The sequence below is a fragment of the Lampetra planeri genome, chromosome 15 (genome assembly GCF_965212315.1).
Source record: "Lampetra planeri chromosome 15, kcLamPlan1.2.h2, whole genome shotgun sequence".
NCBI classification, from domain to species: domain Eukaryota; kingdom Metazoa; phylum Chordata; class Hyperoartia; order Petromyzontiformes; family Petromyzontidae; genus Lampetra; species Lampetra planeri.
Genome location: NC_136121.1, coordinates 12,493,079 through 12,513,029, shown reverse-complemented (window position 1 = coordinate 12,513,029; position 19,951 = coordinate 12,493,079). Strand labels below are relative to the sequence as shown.

The window sequence follows — 19,951 nt, the reverse complement described above, 5'->3', positions numbered from 1 at the left end:
GTTGGGAAGAAAAAGGCACCCGTCCGTGGCATTGGCTACCAACCCTTTCGGGTGCCATGTCGGGTGATGTGTCGGCCTTAATAGGCATTTGCTGACAGCACTTGCTCCAACAGTGTGTTAAGGCTGTATGGGGAATCTTACTTTGTATTTGCCATGCAGCGTCTTTGACGCTGGCTGTTTGCAGAGGACAGAATAGAGGCCACATTATTTACTTAAGCCTTCCCACGTAAGCATACATACGCACAAGCATGCTTTGGCCTACACAGTGTTGTTCACGAGCACCTATGAAGGGCGGCACAGCGCACGAAGGGCATGACGGCTGCCTATTGTCTGCCCAGTGCTGATGTTTACCCGATTGCACCAGATACTCTGTTAAGGCTGAGTCAACTTCGGGGAAGCCCAGGCCTGGTTCAGATATGAATTACCACTTGCTAGCCATAGCCGGCAATCGCCGGGTTCGTAGCGTAGTTGCGCTAACCAAGGTGCTGTCCTTCACAAGCATTCACATGTGCTCACACAGACACACCAAGAGGTTATATTTACTGCCTGCTCAACTGATACAAAACAGTGAGCTATGAACGGAGTTCACACTGACTCCTGCTGACAGCTGTGTATAATTGAATTGACTCATCATATGAAAATAAGCTGTCAATCCTTCCAGTGGATGCATTGGCTGGGCATCACAAAGGTTTATCTGTCAACGTTTGCCTCCTTTAGTTGGGTGTACAGTCATAGCAAATTTGCGTGGTTGGCGTGCGTGTGAATGCATATCTCCGCTTGTATGCAAACGGAAGGCAGAAAGACCTCTGTCTGCAATTCCCAAAAAATAAATTAATGCGCTTCTCGCCAGTAAGCAGTATCGTAACAAAAGCTAAAGGGATTGGTTTGACCTTGACCTGTGCATTCCTCATCAAAACTTTGCTTCACGCGGTGGCTTATGATTGTATTAAATTTTCACTATTTTTTTTTAGAGGGATAGCCAGAAAGTTAAGAAAATAAGATACTTGAAAAGTCACACGGAAGGCAATTCTTCATGAAAGAATAACGTGTCGCTTGTACAGTCCAATATAGGATTTAATTAATGTAAATGTAAAGTAATTTATGCAAATTTGGGAATGCCTGAAATTTGACATTTACCATAGATTGTGGCTGATCCTGCTGTATATACAGACAGATATCCCCCATATAGCCTTCACGGACTTTTGGAGCAAGTGCTGTGAGCAACCACATAGTGTATGGGGGGGTGGGAGTTTGGCCAGCACCATTTCTAGATATCTGTGTCTCCTCATTGCTGTGTTTGCAAGAGTCGATTTTGGGGAGGCCCAGAACCAGGTTCAGATGTCACTCGCCACTGATGTTCACCAAATTTTGGTCATCAGGTTCTTGTGCAGGGTGCTAATCATTACACACACAGCTACATTGACACACACACGTGTGTTTACGTAATGCCTACGACTGATAAAAACCTGTGCTCACACATGTGCACATTCACTCTGCCTTCCCCTGCAAACGGCTCACATGGGACCAGTTCTGGTGTCTCATTGCTCGGCTTACTCAGAGGTCCTACACACGCGTGGGCTCCACACCTTCACCACATGTGCCTAATGACTTAAGCCAGAGCCCTGGGCTGCCACAGTGCTATCTGGTTGCTGTTCGTTTCACTCTGCTATTAAAAGGGCAATTTCGAAGGATTTTATCATCAATTTTTAGTCCCCTTGTGGATTAACCCCATGCCCTATACTCCCCCCATCTGCCCCCAGTAAAAGAGCAAAAATTAGTTTGAGGAACTACAGGCCGCAAGTGTAAAAGTGGGTTAAGGCCAGTTGGGCTCACATCAAATACAACAGGAAGGTATTTTTTTCCCATCGCTGATATGGTTTGGCGAATTAGTTGAGGAGAAAGATCGCATTTTGCCAGACAGTGTTTTGAGTAATTTTCTTGCTTAACAATTTACGGAGAGTCCAGTGGATTTCTGCGCAGTGTCCTGGCCAGCCCTACTGGTGGCCAATGCGTTGCTTTGTACAAAGTGAAATTCCGGCTGTTGGCAGGCTTAAGCTCGTGACTTATTGCGGCCTGGGTACCTCTCACCTCTGACCCCCCTTGGAATCCAGTGCCTCACAGAGTCTTAGTTGGACCGTGTGGCGCAGCGATAATTTGCGAGTGTGCGTTGGTCTGTGTGAAACGGCGTGCGTGCGCGCGGATATGTGCGTGCGTTTTCTTCACTTGCGCCCAGTTTGTGCCGAGTGAATGTTGTTTGGTGCTTGGAGACGCTGGGAAAAGTTTAGGAAAAGTGGCTTCAAAGAAATGGGCCTCCACAGCTCCACTGCCGAGCAGGTCAAGTGTACTGTGCAAATCCCCGCGAGGCATGGAAACATGGAAACATAAAGCTTTGGCTCTCGTTTTGTTTTGCCGCAACTGAATTGAATAGGGCGCCCCTATTAACGTGTACCAACCGTTCACGTACAGCACCCGAAACCAAATGTGCAATCCATCCGTTGTGCGTCCCTCTGAATCCGTGTGCAACAATGGGGAGTGTGTTTTTTGTTGTTTGTTAATTAAATAATAAGGCTGATCTCTCCTCTTGGCCATGAAGGCTGTAAGGGCATAAATAGTTTCATATAAATATTTATATCTATGCAAACGATGTTCGATACAGATAAACAGTTAGCCACTTTAATCTCCAACTGTAAGATCAGTGTAAATCTTAATTTTAGAACTTTCGTGACTGCAGGAATTATTATTTGTTTCTTTCGGTTAAGTCATTGAACCACTTCTACGGGGAAGTTTTAAACTTATCTTCTTTTTTCTCTCTCTCTGACTACTTGTTCTCTCTGCCTGTGTCCTCTCTTTGGAATGTTCACACTTAAATTCTAACTTAGCAATCTTTGAAGTACGTAATCAACCAGGCTATGCGTTAATTGTGTGTTGACCGACCCTCTGTGTTGTATTACATTACATTTCGATATTTTACTAGGTTATTTAATTTTAGTGTGTCCTTCTCCTGATTTTCAGGCTTGCTTGCCGTGTCATCGCACTTGCAGCACCACGTTTTGTTGTCCACTCATTGATATGCTAATTTTTTCTCTAACCCCCCTCCCTCTCTCTGCGTCCGCCCTCCTCTGTCTATTTAAGGCCACCCCACAGAGACGACCACCTCTCTCTGTTACCTGTGTTGCTCTCTCTATGTATCTTGGTGATATCTGTCTGCTAATATGTCTGTCTATAGTTTTCTGGTTAGATTTTATGTCGCTATTTCATTATACCTGATGATGATTGCTTGTGTTGCAATCGAAACGTCGTATTCTATTATTTAATTTAATTTATTGTTTTGTCTTTAGACGTGACTTAACCGAAAGAAACAAATAATAATCAGTGTAAATCTGTAAGTGATGATAAACCTACCACAATAGAACGGTTGGCACACATCGATTTTAACAACACTTAAATATGTGCATAGCATGTACCAAAGCTCGCGGCCTTATGCAGAACCACCAGTTCAGAAGAACTGCATTGTTCATAACATTGAGAGAACACTTAGCACTGTTTTTGTCACTTACGGATTTGAACAATTGTCGCCATTGGGAAAGCTAAATGTGTCCCCATATTGTCAAGCTAAGCCCTCTTTGTGTATGAGACATCCCAGAGGCAGTACTGTACTCATAAGTCCTCATAAGAAGACAACCAGTCTGCAGGTTTGTATTTGTTTCACTGCCTCCTGTAGTTGGTCCACATTTGTTCACATTGTGTGGAGTTTGTGGTCAAAGGCAATCATGACCACAATGCAGTTCTCCTGAACTGGTTTTGGATAAGGCTGAGATATTTTGTACGCGCAATGCACACCTTTGTGTGCTGTTAAATCGATGGCAGCAGTTAAGCGAGGGAAGCCCTTCCAGCACATGATTGTGCAACTCACCCCGCTCGTTATTTTCTAGTTCGTCTTCTTTCTTTTTACCGTACATGGGTCTATAAAAGTACTTGTGATGCAAGGGTGTGCCCGTTTGGGATTTTTTTTGTTAGTTCCCGAGTGATTAAGTGCCACCAATCATGAAAGCATTCCTTGCATATGATTGCAATTTATATTCCAGCCACTGCCTCTATAATAGCTGGCAATTCCATTAAAGTAAAAACAAATTTAGGGGAGCAGTTTTAATTGCTGCAAAGAAACCACAAAATTGTTTCAGCTTAGTTTCCCGGGCTCCCACATTGCGACAACAAACGTAGCACATCTGTTAAATCAACATCATCAGCCGTGATAAATCCGCTGCTGGATGAAGGCCTCAAGGGTATGCATTGACTAAAGCCTTTTGCAAAAACTTATTTTACCAGGTAAGGCCCACTGAGCTATGTAGTTTTTTTTTCAGAAGCAACCTGGCTATCACAAATGATTGCTCAACGAAGTGGCTTACCGCGTGGAAATTTATAGCAGCCAAATACTCGAAACGAATGTTTCTAAATGTGGAGGGGAAAACCTGAAAACCCGGAGAAAAATCCACCCGACCACATACAAACACCAAATGTAGAGATATCGTTAGAGTCAGAATCGAATCCACGACCTCTTGCATACCAGGCGAGGCAGATAACATCTCGCCACTGGGCAATAACAGCTCAAGAGGAGTAAGTAAATCCAAATAAAGATTGTCAATGCGAATATACCACAAATGTTTTTATTCCAATATAAACAAAAACTAAACACTGCAGTCTAGCGGTACACATCACCGGGTGGCCCCTCGTGAATCACTTCTTCACCGCACGCTGGCTGCATCGTGCAAACTCAAGCTGTACAGCCAAATTGATATTACGCATGACATTAAAAGCCATGTGGAATTCATCTTATTAATGCGTAAAGCATCCAGTACTCGGTTTACTTCCAACACTTGCTACAGGGTGACTGAAGAATAATGCTCCTGGAGTACAAAGATGTTGTTTTTATTTTGAGGGTTAGATTTTCATGGTTTCGTGAGCTCCCGATGAGCCTTAAATGTTGCAGAAGATTTGTAACATGGCGTGGGTGTGGTGGTACAGTGGTTTGCCCTGTGCTCTGAACCCAGTTACCCGAGTTTGATTCCCGGCCATGGCTAATATCAGTGGCAAGTAATATCAGGACCAGTCCTGCCCTCACTGCCCCCCGACTCGCACTGACCAGCACGGTGAAGTATGGTAAAAAAAAACCTTGAATTACGTCAGGAGACATTAATCCATTTGTTAAATGAGTCGTTGGAATGTATCTTTTTGTTGTTAAGTACAAGCACAGTTGATAAAAACTCAACACATTCGTCAATAGCTCTGTGGCCTAGAAAGGAACAATACATAATAGGTGACCTTTTTGGGCAATAACCCTTCTTCAGAGCATATCATTAGAGAGGCCAGAGAAATATCAACTTGCATCAAACTCTCTCTCAGGCCTCTTATGTCCAATAAAGAAGGCCCATTGGCCAAAACGTCACCTATGATATGTTTTTCCTTTTTAAGGCCACACCAGTGGTATTGAATAATGCATTGAGATTGGCATATACAGTATACATATGTGTATATATATGCTTACTGCAGTGTATGGAATAGATCATAGGAGCTTATTCCCCGTCAGACAGGGGGAGAAACGAAAAAATTAAACAGTGGAAGAAAAATGTGAAGCAGATGGAATGGATATGTCTGCAAACAGCTGAAGAGGAGCTTGCCAGCTTTGTTATGCCCTGGCCGTGTGCAAGGTTCAAAGGTAGCAGTTTAAACCCTAGCTTACCGCGATAACCATACAAATTACTCTGACATTAATAAGAGAGGTCTCGGTTGGGCCTGAGGCTCAAGTCAGCTAATTTTTTTATTACAAATATTTTAAGCCAGAAAGAGGCAACGAACGCGTGCACGCGTACACCGTAACCCAAAACAACGTGAGCTGACATTCCTACACGGAACCTAACACAATACCATTGCTGCATTCTTTAAAAAAAAATAATTGTAAATATGCTTTTTAATGAGTCAGATGTTTTGATTTTGAAGCTCACACGTAGAACTGATTTTTGTTTTTAGTAGTCCTTCCCCTGCACCTCCGATTAGCCTACGTACGGTGCGAAATAAGTTCAACATACATATACACTGCTTATACAAAATGCGATTTTGTTTCCATGGGTGTTCGACATTTTTGCAGATGTGAAATTGTAACCAGGGATTTCTTGCGTTGAAAATATGCAGATTTGGCCTAAACATTTAAAAAAATTAATGAAATGAAGTAACTTCACACATTTCAGTCGGGGAGGTGTGAAAAAAACAAAACGAAACTGTGATTGGACGTGGAATAAAATGTTCGTCTCCCCGGTCGTATTTCTCCTGGGCTCGGCGTGGCGAAGGAGGTGCAGTGGGTGGTGGAGCGTCCCGTCGTGGAACGGAACCAGCTGAGTGTCAGCATGGGATGTGATTTGAGCACTCTACTGATGAGATTTCCTTCGAGTGGAAATTTCACTCGCCATCCTGCGGACGGCTGCGCGTCCGCAGAGCTTTAGAAACAGGGGGGGCGGTGGGGGGGGTACGAGAGGAAGAGTCGCTTCATTTGGGGGCCCTTCTTCAAATTTGAGATTTTGCACCGGTGCTGGGAGACTCTCGGTTAGGAATGCTTCGCTGAGAGCTGCAGGAGAGAGGGAGGGGGGGGGATTGGGGAGACCTGAGGCAGAGAGCGGCAAATTCCACGGCTTAAAAAGAAACCCAGATATAGAAAAATGAGGATAGAGGTCCGCGTAGGAATGCAGTGGAGGAGATGGGATGTGAGTGGGAGTGAGGAAGGCCTTCACGTTGCGCTGTCTGCCCGCTTGTCTTCTTGTTTACACCAACGTCTGGCCTCCCCGCCCCTGCCCCCCCCCCCTTGCAAGTTCCCGACAGCAACTTATACTTGCGGCACCCACCCTTTCCTATCAATGCGTTGCATTCCTTCCATACGCGGCGGTGCATATTCCGGGCCCTGCGTGTTTATTCGAGCCACGTATCGTTTCCCAGGTGCGCGCCACGGCAGCACCGGAGAAACGTCCGCGTCGCCGCCGTGGGCGTTACCGCTCGCAAAATCACCAACAAGCACTGCCAAGGCCATCTGATATGAATTAAATTCACTTTTTTTATGTATTTATTTATTAATATGTTGGCAGCAGGAGCAGCAAAAAAAAACTCTAAATAAAAAATTTAACGCCAACTGTATACATTCCAGCGATAATTACATTTTAACTTATTTATGTCAACTTTGGTGCTTTGGCCTGTCAGTTTTGAGGGCCCCTGTTGGCTCTTGGCTGCCATGTGGGCGCAGTCAATCCTGGGATTGTGGTTCGAACACACGCAGCGGGACAGCAGGTGGCACCATTGTGACATTTGTCATTCCCGTCAAGTGCAACCGCATAGTCTTTAATGTTTCAGGATTGTTAAATATAAACACATACACACATAAGTACGAGCAGCTGGGTGGCCTAATGAGTGGCGTGCTTGCAATGTTGGATTTCGTGCCGGGGTGGTTCGAACCTAACTTCTTCCCCTTCTGACTTAAAACTTTCGTGACTGCAGGAATTCATCTGCTATGGTTCTTTCGGTAAAATCGCGTATAGGAAAAAAAAATCATAATATTATTTTATTGTTATTAATTTTTCTATCTACGTGACTTTACCGAAAGAACCATCAAATATTCTTCCCCTTCATAATGCTCCACGCGCATCTTGCTACCAGCGTGCAGTCTTAGACGTAATCTTTACCCATGTACAGGGTGTGTTTATCCCAAAATGTATGTTCGTAAATTGTTTGAGGTTACGAGCGTTGCATTGGTTGTGGCGCAGTGGACCATGAACCCGGCGAGTTTGAGTCCTGGCCACGGCTAACATCGGTGACGAGTGATGTTTGAACCGGCCCTGCCCGCCCTCCCCAAACCCTTCATCAACCCGCAATGACCAGTAAGGTGAAGTATGGTCAAACAACCGCCACGGTGTGGAAAGGCCTTCAACGAGCAGTGGGGTTGACAAAGGGCTGAACATTTTTATTTAGTTTAATCAAATAGTGATTGTGTTTGTAATTTTCAAGCATCGCTCGATTAAAATCATACTCCCCTCATCCCATGCCAACATCATTATAATTCAAAGGTGTCGCTCTTTTAATCACATGTTGAGACAAAGGATAACCGCACAAGCGGATAAATGTGGAAACGCATAATCCTATAAGCATACAATTTATCCGTACTGTACACGAACACCTGAGTAGATTAACAGAGGAATGGACCAACCCAACATGTTAGAGTTCACATGTTAATCCATTCTAAACCACGGTAATTGGCATTTGCTTTGGATTAGCGAGCCGTTTGACAACGGTAATTGTGCTGCTGTGGTAAGTAAACAAATGTGACAATAATCATCCTCCTTTCTATCTCACAGTGGGGGGTGGCGGGGCATGTTTATCCATCCCCCCCACTCCATTGTTAACAGACTCCAGCCTCGCATTGTTTTGTTTTAAACGAGAATTTAAAAAAAAGGAAATGTTTGTATGACAAAAGACAATGGACAATAAAAACCCACGTTAAATTTTAACCGCCAACACAAATATTGAAGAAAGAACGCGCACGTGTGTGCGTGTGTGTGCGTGTGTGTATGCGTGAGATGGGGAGTGGTGGTGCAGCGGTTAGCACGTTTCACTATGAACCCGGGCAACCCGATTTCGATTCCCGCTCATGGCCAACACCAGTGACGAATATGTCTGAACCGGTTCTGGGCTTCCCCTAGGTCGACTCAAACGAGTACCTGGGGCGGTGTGTAAACATCGCCACTGGGGAGACAAAGGTGGCCGGGCGTGGTGCTGGCCACCCACCCCCTTGTGTGCCGTGCCGGCCTTCATAGGTGCACGCGAACAGCACTTGCCCCAACAGTCTGTTAAGGCTATACGGGGGATCTTTGTCTTGTGTATATAAAACGGGTTATTTTGTGAAACTGTTGGCAGTGGTGCCAAACATACACATAAAACAAACCCAACACATTCGTCAATGCCACTGTGGCCTTTTAAAATATAAGAGGCTATGTTTGGGAAATGGTCCTTCACAGCGACGTGACAGACCACGGAGACAGAGTTGATTTCGAATTGGAGACTTTACTCTGAGAAGAATGTAAAATCATTATAATATGTTTGGCCTATGACTACTTAACCGTCGGTAGCTGATTGAGTGGCAGACACAATACTGGGGAATTTACCTGAGACGAAGTTGAAGCTGTCACGGCCACTGCAGTCGGCATTCCATTGACATCACAACGGGGAGGGGGGGGGGTGGAGGAGGGGAGGTGGCTAAGAACTCGAGAGAAGTGCTTTGTAATCTGGCGTGTCAACTCCGCCGAACCATTGGGGCGCAAATTGTTTTTGACGTAATTCAATGAAGGATTTGGCTGGGCACACGTAATGGAATTAAAAAAAAATTGCTTTGCGAAGAAAGTTACAGTGAATGCATAACAAGGTAGAATGCAGTACGGTTTCAGAGTTAGTGGCGCTCGGAGTACGCGGGTATCGGAGTACGCGGGTATCGGAGCACGCGGGTATCGGAGCACGCGGGTATCGGAGCACGCGGGTATCGGAGCACGCGGGTATCGGAGTACGCGGGTATCGGAGCACGCGGGTATCGGAGCACGCGGGTATCGGAGTACGCGGGTATCGGAGCACGCGGGTATCGGAGTACGCGGGTATCGGAGTACGCGGGTATCGGAGCACGCGGGTATCGGAGCACGCGGGTATCGGAGTACGCGGGTATCGGAGTACGCGGGTATCGGAGTACGCGGGTATCGGAGCACGCGGGTATCAGAGTACGCGGGATCGGAGCACGCGGGTATCGGAGCACGCGGGTATCGGAGCACGCGGGTATCGGAGCACGCGGGTATCGGAGCACGCGGGTATCGGAGCACGCGGGTATCGGAGCACGCGGGTATCGGAGCACGCGGGTATCGGAGCACGCGGGTATCGGAGCACGCGGGTATCGGAGCACGCGGGTATCGGAGCACGCGGATATCGGAGCACGTGGGTATCGGAGTACGCGGGTATCGGAGCACGCGGGTATCGGAGTACGCGGGTATCGGAGCACGCGGGTATCAGAGTACGCGGGATCGGAGCAAGCGGGCCCGCTGATTTGTGACCGACCCCGATCCGTACTCACACTTTGTGACTCGTACTGTCGCTACATGCACAGGGCGGGTCGCGAGGAGTCAAATCACCCCCCGCCGCCATCACGTGAACGTGGATTTGAGGGCGTGTAACTGCGCAAGAAACCAGTCCAAAACATTCTCGCGTTATATCTGACCTGGATGCCACCGCCGATGATTAGTGGATGTACTGTGCTTTATTACACATTTATGTACATCTTATATGACACTCGTATGAGCGAACACCCCAAACTTACACGAATTTGCGCGTACGCGGGTGTACACGGGACCTAACCGCCACCACTTACTCGTGAGACCTGACTGTATTACGTTCCTTGTAAATCACAGGTGGCTTTTAAAATCCAGGAGCATTACGTGTGGCGTCTTGCCGATTGCACATCTACCGACAGCATGCATGGGCACATTTCTTACATTCATTTAGATTTTTGGTTTTTTCACTGGGCAATAAATGTGTTCTTTTGCCATACTTTTAAAACTAGAAATTTTGTTTCGTCACTTTGTCTTCGTCTTTTTGCCAACCAGTGCTTCATCTCATCTTATGAGATCTTATGACATGAAGTGTCTGTTCAGATCTCTTGCAGTGTGTGAACCCTTCATGTTAAGAGTACAGCCCGGAGAAGTGGATATCGCAGAGTTACCTCTTAATGTCCCTTGTTGTTTGACCTCTGCTCCACATTGTAGAGGGGGTGGTGGGGGTCACCACTTTCCCATCCGCTCTTCATACGAGAGTAATGTTTGTCGCACAACCGTCAGACCTTCATGAACATTTTTCGAGCTGGAATTTTGCCAAGTTGATTTCAATTGTATCGGACAACTATGGGTATCCCTGCTTTCACTCTCAAAGCGTTCGCTCCTCCTGCCTGGAGACTCTGCCGACAGCCGACACCTGCTCTGGCTCCTGGCTCCCCTGCTGCATAGGGGCCAACTGTCTCACGAGGGAGAAGCATCAGCCGCGATCGTCCCCTTCCTGAGCTTCCTCGCCCCTTCCGTCTGGCCTCACCGCCTGTCGCCGGAAATCTAAAACCCAAACTGCGCCAGCTCTGAGCTGAAGTGCCCCCCCCCCAGCCCCATCTCCGCATCTCCTCCTGGTCACCTCCAACCTCGCTGACGGAAATGTCCCTTCTAGCGGCAGCAATCGCAAATTTAGATCATAATCACATGCTGCAGCTTTGTTATACGACACCTCCATGCTTTTGGTTTCATATTGTTCCATCACCACACTTTCTGGTGCTGAGGTTTTAATTAAGACTATGTATATGTATCACTGGCCTCTTTGGCAACACGCTTGAGATGGCTATCCTTAAATAAGCAGGGCATTTATTTTTAAACAGTGACGTTAGGGTATATACGTTTCAAACCAAAGTGTTTCAGTTATGTGTGTCTGTTCACAGGGGATAATTACTAAGTTTAATGTTTGCAAACTGGTCTATTCTAATCTGGCCACAATTAAACGTTTCGTTAAGTCTTCAGCAAAAATGCTTACGAGAAAACTATGGGGGGGTGGGGTATGGTTGGTGATATGGTGTGACCTATTTCATTAGCTTGCTGGCCTGTGTGTGTATGTATCCTTATTTTTGTTGTTGCAAATAGCCGAGATGGATGTCGATTCTTGGTTGTTTATTTACGTGTGTGTGCTTAAATGAATTCAGAAAACACGCAAATGCACCATTATTTTTACGTTCACTTTTGCTACGGTCTTTGGCCAGCCGGACTTGCAAATCACGAGTCCCCTCCATCTGCCGGGACCCTAATCGCTCGCTTCTTGCTGGCTCTGCCTAATTGCACTAATTGCTGCTATCGTCTGTATGCCGGCAGTTTTTATGTCATCATACCACACTGAAAATAAAAACCTTTCTTGCATGTTTACTATTAATTGTGGCTATGTATAAAAAAACATCTACTGGTTGTGGATGTTAGGGGAGGATGTTTATATACACACACACATTCGAGGCTATGCTAATTGGTTTGGTCCCATTTCATTGCAATATATCGTACGTTATTACAAAACACACGTTTGTCAATGATTCTTCCCTAACAAGAGAATTATATATGCAAGAGTCAACGATTCTGCTTTGGCCCATCCTTCATAGGATGCATTGTTGTGTTTTGTTTGATGCTTTACGTGTTTATACACCTGCCAATGCTGTATCAATATAAATTGTTTAATGTTCAGCTGTTCTCAGTAATCACAGTGAGAGGGATGCAGACTGATTGACTCACACTTTAATTTCATCTTGAAGCTACCAATCCCACACTGTACACACAAAACTTCGCAACTAATCTCCAGCTTTATTCTAAACCATCACTTTTAACTCATGCCAACTACCAACACTCACAAACACTTAGGGCTTCTAGGCAACCAAACATATGGCCATATAAATATAATCAAATCTCGGCGTACTTTGAACCACAAACCATCATAAGCTTTCAATATTGACAATGGCAGGCGTTCATTTTGTATTTATATATAAAAAAAACACTTTACAGTTGAATTTTAACGAGGGAAGTTGTAATGGCAGCGAGGGTAGTTGGGAAACGACAATCGAAAACATGTTTAAGTGTACAACATTTGATGTTGTGCATTAATATGTTTAACTTGTCAAGGAGACAATCACGATGGAGTAAATGTTAGGTGCGTTGACAATTTGTGTTTAAATGTTTAAATTACTCAATGTCATGAAAGTAGAGCTTGTTTTGCTCGAATGACATTTTTTTTTTGCTACAAAGCAGTGCAGGAATGAAGACTAATGCTGTTATACGGTTTAAAAGGCAACACAAAGTATTACAAAAATATTATTTTAATTGCTCTTTGAAAGGAAAAACCTCATATAAAAATAAAAAATAACCCCATTTGGCATGCCAGATTTCAGCACAGCTGTTATAAAAAGTGACATTTCTTAGAATCGTGTGTATTGTTAGTCCTAATATTACCCCTGAGAGGGTCTGAAAGTAGGCCAAAACTCAGAGTATTTTCTGGCCGTTTTAATTGTACCTGTTTGCACAGTTCTGTAAATGGTTTTCCTTGTATATTTTACTTGTATATTACCTACACTTGGCCAGTGCTTTTTGGTTAGGCTGCTGCTGCGGTGCCAAAGCCCTGAACGTGGCTGAGATGGTCCCTTGTGTGTCAGCGAAACCCTTTATTAGGCCGAGGCAAAAGAAAAGCGCTTAACTAAAAAAAAACCTACCAGTTATTAAAAATAAACATTTCCCATGAATATTTTCCAACGACTTTTGATTGGTGTGATAATTGTTCTACCTACGTGACTTAACGGAAAGTACCAAAGAGTTTGGTGTGATAAAGTGTTGGTGACATCGTGGCCCGTTGAGTTTAGTCGTTAAGAGGTGATGCCCTGACTCTGTGGACATCTGTGAAAAATAGCTTTATCGCTCATCGGATATCTCCAGTGTAAATAAATATCCTGCTTCTGGCGATGATTTATCTCCTTCTCCCCCCCCCCTCACCACACACTATGGATTGTCACGAGTAATGGTTGTTTTTCGATTTAAGAATCAATTCTCTTTGAGCTCTCGGGATGTGCCAATTTGTTGTTTTGGTACAACCCAAATATGCTAAGCATCGTGCCGAACAACAACGTGGCGCAGCCTGGAAAAAATTCGGAGGTCTGTACCGCACAACTGTGCAGGAGTACGATGCTTTTTTGTCTCGTTTGTATTGTGTCCTTTACATTGTGTTTCATTTAATTCTAGATTTGAAGCTTTCGTGACTGCAAGGCTCTTAGGTTTTTTTCGGTAAAGTCACGTAGGTAAAAATAAATAATACCAATAAAAACAATAATTCACGACGTTTCGGAGACTTGTGTTGCCTCCGAAACGTCGTGATTAATTATTTTATTTCTATGATTATTTCTATTATTTTTATTATTTGTTTTTCATTTACTTTGTCTCATTTTATTTGTCTCATAAGTCTGGTTTTGCTCAAGACATTAGTCGGTCGAATTGCCACGTGAGCATATAGTTTGCACGTAATTACGTGCATAACCTTGTAAAGCGTATGTTTCCACTGTCATGGTTCGTGTATCGTGAGGTAGAGAAAGATTTGATTTTAAGCAATATTTTTCCCAAATATGACTGAAACTTGATTCCTTGTTTTTCTGTAGCTTTATCATGATTTGTACAGGCCGACGTAGTCCGTGGTGTGTTTACAAGAGTGCACTCTGTTGCTTCTTCAATTACAAATGGGCTGAGCTGCAGGCTTAGAAATGGACATTCGTGGCTTTTAATGTAGCGTTGATTTTGTTTAATATATCTCTTGTTTGCGTCACCTGTCACAAAAACGTGTAAATATGACTGTTAACACGGGTAAGCAATACTCATTATGGACTCAAGAGGAAGAATGACACTGAGCAAGTTTAACTGCACCCACATTCCAAGAAATAAATCAAAGGTGATGTGCCATATTTGGGAGCTCCAAACGGGCACCAGAAATATCTGGGACCTCTGGGAGCTGCGGCACGTGGCAGTTGGTGTCAGTGGGGTGCAGTGGCCAGGGACAGGGGCGATTGGGGGGTTGTTGGGCAGGGGGGGGGGCATAAGAAATACAATCCATGGAATCCCATTTCCCCGCTTTATTCAGGAGAAGCTGTTGAACCCGCGGTGGGCGTGGTCGGATGTTGCGCATCCATTGTGCGGTGAGATTTGAAGTGCTCGCCGGATAGAGTTTTGATTTGATTTTAACCAGGTGAGAACTAAAGGGACCAGGATAAAGTCTCACTTGCAAGAATGACCTGGGGGCAATAAATAGCCTGAGAGTAGCCGGGCGATGATTGCTGTGTTTAATCCCAATTTGAATAATTGGCGGTGCAATTCTCGAGTAATGCCAAATTTGGACGCTCAGGCCTGGCTGGCACCCAATGGCCTCCTCTGGCGAATGATGTCGGGGGATCTTTTAACGTTCACCGTGAAGCGGGCGGCGCAGCAATAAATCGGGGGCATCCGCCGCAGCGATCGGGCGAACACGCTCACCGCCCTCGAGGGACTGGACTGGCGGGTGAGAGGCTGATGCGTGTGCATGAGAGGAGGTGGGGCAACAGTGAGAGAGCAGTGGCAGCAGTCGAGCAGGACACATTTTGGGTCCGCCTCCCCCCCCCCATCGTCTCGCTAATTAAAATCCAGACGGTCAGAAAAGGAAGCCCTCGTGGCCCGGACTTGACCGCGCTCAGAGATTTGCTCTGGCGTTTCGCTCGCTGCAGGGCGGGTGTCAGTCGGCCTTTGGATTAATTTAGGAGAACGCCAAGAGAGGGTGGGGAGAGGAAGAGGCCAAGGGTTGCATCGGAGGGAAGCGAGGGAGAACCTTTTTTTTAATGTCCGATTAAAGCTGGCAAATGACATAAATGTTTTTCTCTACTTCATTTGAATATTTTAGTTCCTGTGCCCCGCCAAGCATTACTTTGATAAAAGTGTGAGTTTCTTGGGTTTTTTGTCAAAATCGTTAGCCAACAACCACAGCAATAATATAACTTGCACCGCATTTTACCTCTAAACTGCCTTGAAGAAGAATGTACTCCCACAAGGAGGGTACAAAAAGTGCAGTGTTTACACTGGACATGATGTAAACCATTTTGATGGCAAATTGGATAGAACACATATCTCTACACGTGTTGCATTCTTAAGCTGTAGGCGTGCCAGACAGGTCAATACCATTCCAATGACCACAAACACCATCGTCCCTTACCGTGTTGGCTGGCTCACTGAGCCGTGCACTTTTGAGAGCCGTGTCGAACCAGAAGAGGGGGTGGCTGGGAAAAACGATCAAAAATGTGAACACTCGTGCCTGGCTTTTGAATACGGGTATGGTATTGCAGCATCATTGCAAGGGTTTTGAACAGACACGTTTTTTTGCTCGGGGTTTTTATTTTATTGTTGTATTGCCCTGCTCTTCCTCAGATCTGTCCTTGTCCCGTGCACGTGTTATCTCGGGAGCCTCGTCAACAATCCCGGTCTCTGTCTCCACTTAGGGCACGTGACTGTCCCTGGGGCTCTGCAACTTTTGGAGCAGAGTTTCATTTACCCAAAAAAAAAGCAAACTCACATCTTGCTCACATTAAGCCAAAAGTTTGGTTTGAAAAAAAAATTACGTTTTAATACTCGCAGATCTCACAGATTTGATTGCAGCCCGAACATCTCTCGCATTTCCACAGGGGATTTATGAACACAGGTCCACTTCAACTGTCTGCGTGAGTTTGACATTGTCACGCTCGCAAGTTTTAAAAAGACTAAATATTTACAGAAGTTGCTGGAGGAATGATGACTTATTTACAACAGTTAGTACAGTTGTTGTGACAAATGCTTTTATTTATAACCTATGTCATTGTTTTTCATTTTGAGCCAAGCCTTTAGAAGCTCACTCTTCATAAGAGTCTGCACTCCCTTGAACATTAGTACCAAATGCTGCATTTGGTACGAATGGTAAAGGTTAGTACATCGTGTGTGCCGAGATGGGGTCGCGGCGCAGCGTTTAGCGCACTGCATTATGGTCCCGGCGACTTTGAGTTTGTATCCTGCCTATGGCTGACAGCGGTGTTGGTTGATATCTGAACTGGTCCTGGGTACCCACTCACCATCATGGTGAAGTATGGAGAAACTAAATGCCCATGACTCACACAGCATGGGAAAGCTTGATCCAACAGTGGATTAATCAAGAGTTGCACATTAATTTAAATTATTATTCATTTCAGTACCAGCAGTTGTGAAAATGTGTTCAGAACAAAATACTGTCCATTGCGCCAATGATAAAATTCGGGTTATTTATACGACTCAGATTTATGTTCTGTTCATGTGATGTGATATAACATACAACAGAACTTGGACATAACTTCTGGAATCCTGTGTTGAAGCCCTGGCATAACACGATAACGAAATGCTGTGTCTTCAAACTGCAACAAAAGGGTCGTGCTGAACGGGGGTTCTAACTCACCGCATGTAAGCTGCTTGACTCAAACTTAATTTCTGTTATTATTTTTTTCAGCTCTGGTTTGCCTTCAACAGCGGATTCTCTGGACAGATCCTCTTTGAACGGTGGTGCATCGGCCTCTACAACGTGGTAAGTAGCCGTGCGAGTAGCTTCTTTAAGGCGCGACAGTCGGTTACAGGTGACGCAACGTTCGCGGTCGTTGAAGGGTTTATTTTTTTATTTCGCATCGGCCTGCTTATACGGATTGTTCATGCAAACAGGGTTAAGCTGGAATTATTACTTGGCCTCTTACCATAGACACGCGATCCGGTTTTGGTACCATAATTGGGTTTGTCTGTGTTCTTTGGGTACTCTGTGTGTGGCAAACTGGAGAGACTGCACGCTGTGATGTATTTCCAGTGCGTACAGTTTGAACGGTATGAATGTGTGTATCGTGCGCAACCTGGCTTCAATATAAATTGTATGCAATAAAATATTAATATAATTTTTTTTGGCAATGTTTCAATACCTGACTCGGGTGAAGGCCTCCCCCACGCTGTGCCGATCGCCAGCGGGTTGTTTGAACATACTCTCTGGGCAGTGCGGGCCGGTGATGCGGACGCACCGAGTACCGCTTGAGATATCACTCGCCGCCGATGTTAGCCCTGGCTCGGGAAATGAGGTCACATCGCCGAGTTCATAGCACATTGCGCTAACAACTCCACTCCAGCTTCCTTCATTGTTCATGTGTGTGCTGAACTTCTGTATTCAGTCGTGCTAATCGAAGGTGCGGAGAAAGACGACAAAGTCAACACAAACAGCGGTTCTGAAGAAATGAGTTGGTCTGTACTCTGCATAGACATGCTGTGCATTCTGGTAGTATTTTATCGATGCAGAATATAAATGAAATGAACTACTTAATTGGAAACTTATATATTCACGGCCAATATTAATGAAGATGTATTTTTTCCTTCAGAAAACTTGACATGGGGAGAGTGTTGTGGGCACGCACGTGCAGGGGTTTTTATGCGTCTGTTTGTTGTTTGTTGTTTTTGTTATCCTCAAGGCATTCCTGGCCCTGCCGCCCTTTGCCCTGGGGATATTCGACCAGATGTGCAGTGCCAACAGCATGCTGCGCTTCCCTGAGCTCTACAAGATGTCTCAGAACGCAGTGGTCTTCAACACCAAGGTATTCACGAGGCGCCATCATCACGATCATTACCGTTGTAATCAGCCTCTCTCGCTGCTCATCATCGCCATCATCACCGACATCATCGCCATCACAGTTGTGGTCATTCTTCATTGTTATTGCCTCGCACCTCCGTTTAGCACGGTTGGCTACGTACGGTGTGAAAGAAGTTCGACATACATACTTACATCCAAAGTTCTTTAACGTTCATAACAATTGCTCTTCTGAAGTTCAACGTCCAAGCGTTATTAAAGTTTCTGGACACGGCGCAGACAGTGCAACTCTTTCCACGTTGAACACCACCGCTGCCTCTTTAGAGTTCGGACAAACGCAACCCTGTGAGCAGGACTTCAATCGGGCTTCATGCTCTGATCAGTGATGTTTTTACTAACTTTAATATGCAGAGCTGGCCTGCCGATTGTCTCTTCCGGGACATCGGTCGGGCAGGCACGTGCTGGCAAAGCCATGGTCCTTCGCTAGCCTCTGTCCCGAAGCTTTTGGGGCCTAGGGTGCGTGGGCTGAAGGTGGCCGTGGGGGGGAGGCGGTGTGAGGGTGACGTGAAGGGTACGAGGGGTAAGAAGGTTGGAGGGGGGGCGGGGGCAGGCCCTAACCGCTTGTTCCTCTCTGCCGCCACACAGATTTAAAGTTTAATGGAGCGAAACGCTCGTGGCTACCGCTGATGGGTTCGTCTGACAGACAGCAGCCTGGATTCACCCCACGCCTAATGCGCCAATTAGGAGAGGCACCAGGGTGCCTCCCAGCAGCAGCAGCAGCAAAAAAAAAATTCTCATAATATAATCTGGCCGTGCGGTTAACCCTCTCCCTGCTGGGTTAGCTTCACCCTGCGAGAGCAGTTGCACAATAATGATAATACATTTGAGTCGTGGGTCTGTTGTTTTTTCACGTTTCCAGGCAGATTGTTGTACCTGCTGTAACAGATCTTGCTAGGGGCCAATTTATTTTCCACAATGTGCTTATTATTTTGCCGTCCTCATCATGTTTCACCAATTGAAGGTAATTGGTTCCTGCCTGGTCTTCTTGCTTACAATGTATAGATTAAGTAATAATAATTACAAAAACCTAGCCTCCTTCCCCCCACCCAACCCCTGTTAATGATCAATTACAGTAATCGCGTGCGGCGAAGTGATTAGCTATTTTGGTTACGCGCGTGCGTATGTGTGTGCCGTGCTAATGAACGGCGATGTGACTGCGGTGTGTTTCCGGGGTTGGGCGCGATAGTTAGTTAGTTCGGGTTTAGTGGGGATGTGGTTGGGAGCTCTGCGGGGTTGCGTAGTGAAGATTAGGCATGGATTAGCCGGGCCGGCGGGGAGTCGTGTCTCGGGAACAATGCCCCGTGAGCCCCCTGCTTGCGGCAGACATGTGTAAGCTGCCGTTAAGCCCTCTCGCGATTTCAGTTTCGCCGCAGGGAGGAAAACATTATCGTCTTCATTCCGAGACCCCTGAACCGCTCCGGAAGTCGGGGTGACGAGGCTGGATGCAATTACGTGCGGGAGCCCCCCACCCCCGCTGCCTCTCGCACCTTCAGGACCAAGGAGTGGGGGGGGTAAAATTGCGTGGGTTGGAAGGGGGGGGGTCACGGTTAGCGAGGGAGAACTACCGTATGAACACCTCCACGCTTCCGTCCCATGTTGATCCCTTAGCTCCTTCCGTTAACACCAGCTGCTGCCGTGGGCGGAAGAG

At 45.8% G+C, this 19,951-nt stretch overlaps 1 protein-coding gene across 2 annotated transcripts in view; it reads left to right on the top strand.

The window, feature by feature from the left end:
• Nucleotides 1-19,951, top strand: part of ATP8A1 (ATPase phospholipid transporting 8A1) — a 115,755-nt gene that overhangs the window by 65,848 nt on the left and 29,956 nt on the right. For both annotated transcript variants that reach the window (XM_078601099.1, XM_078601100.1), the window contains 2 exons: nt 17,137-17,211; nt 18,128-18,250. In XM_078601099.1, coding sequence (XP_078457225.1) covers nt 17,137-17,211; nt 18,128-18,250 — 198 coding nt within the window. The remainder of the gene's footprint in view (nt 1-17,136; nt 17,212-18,127; nt 18,251-19,951) is intronic.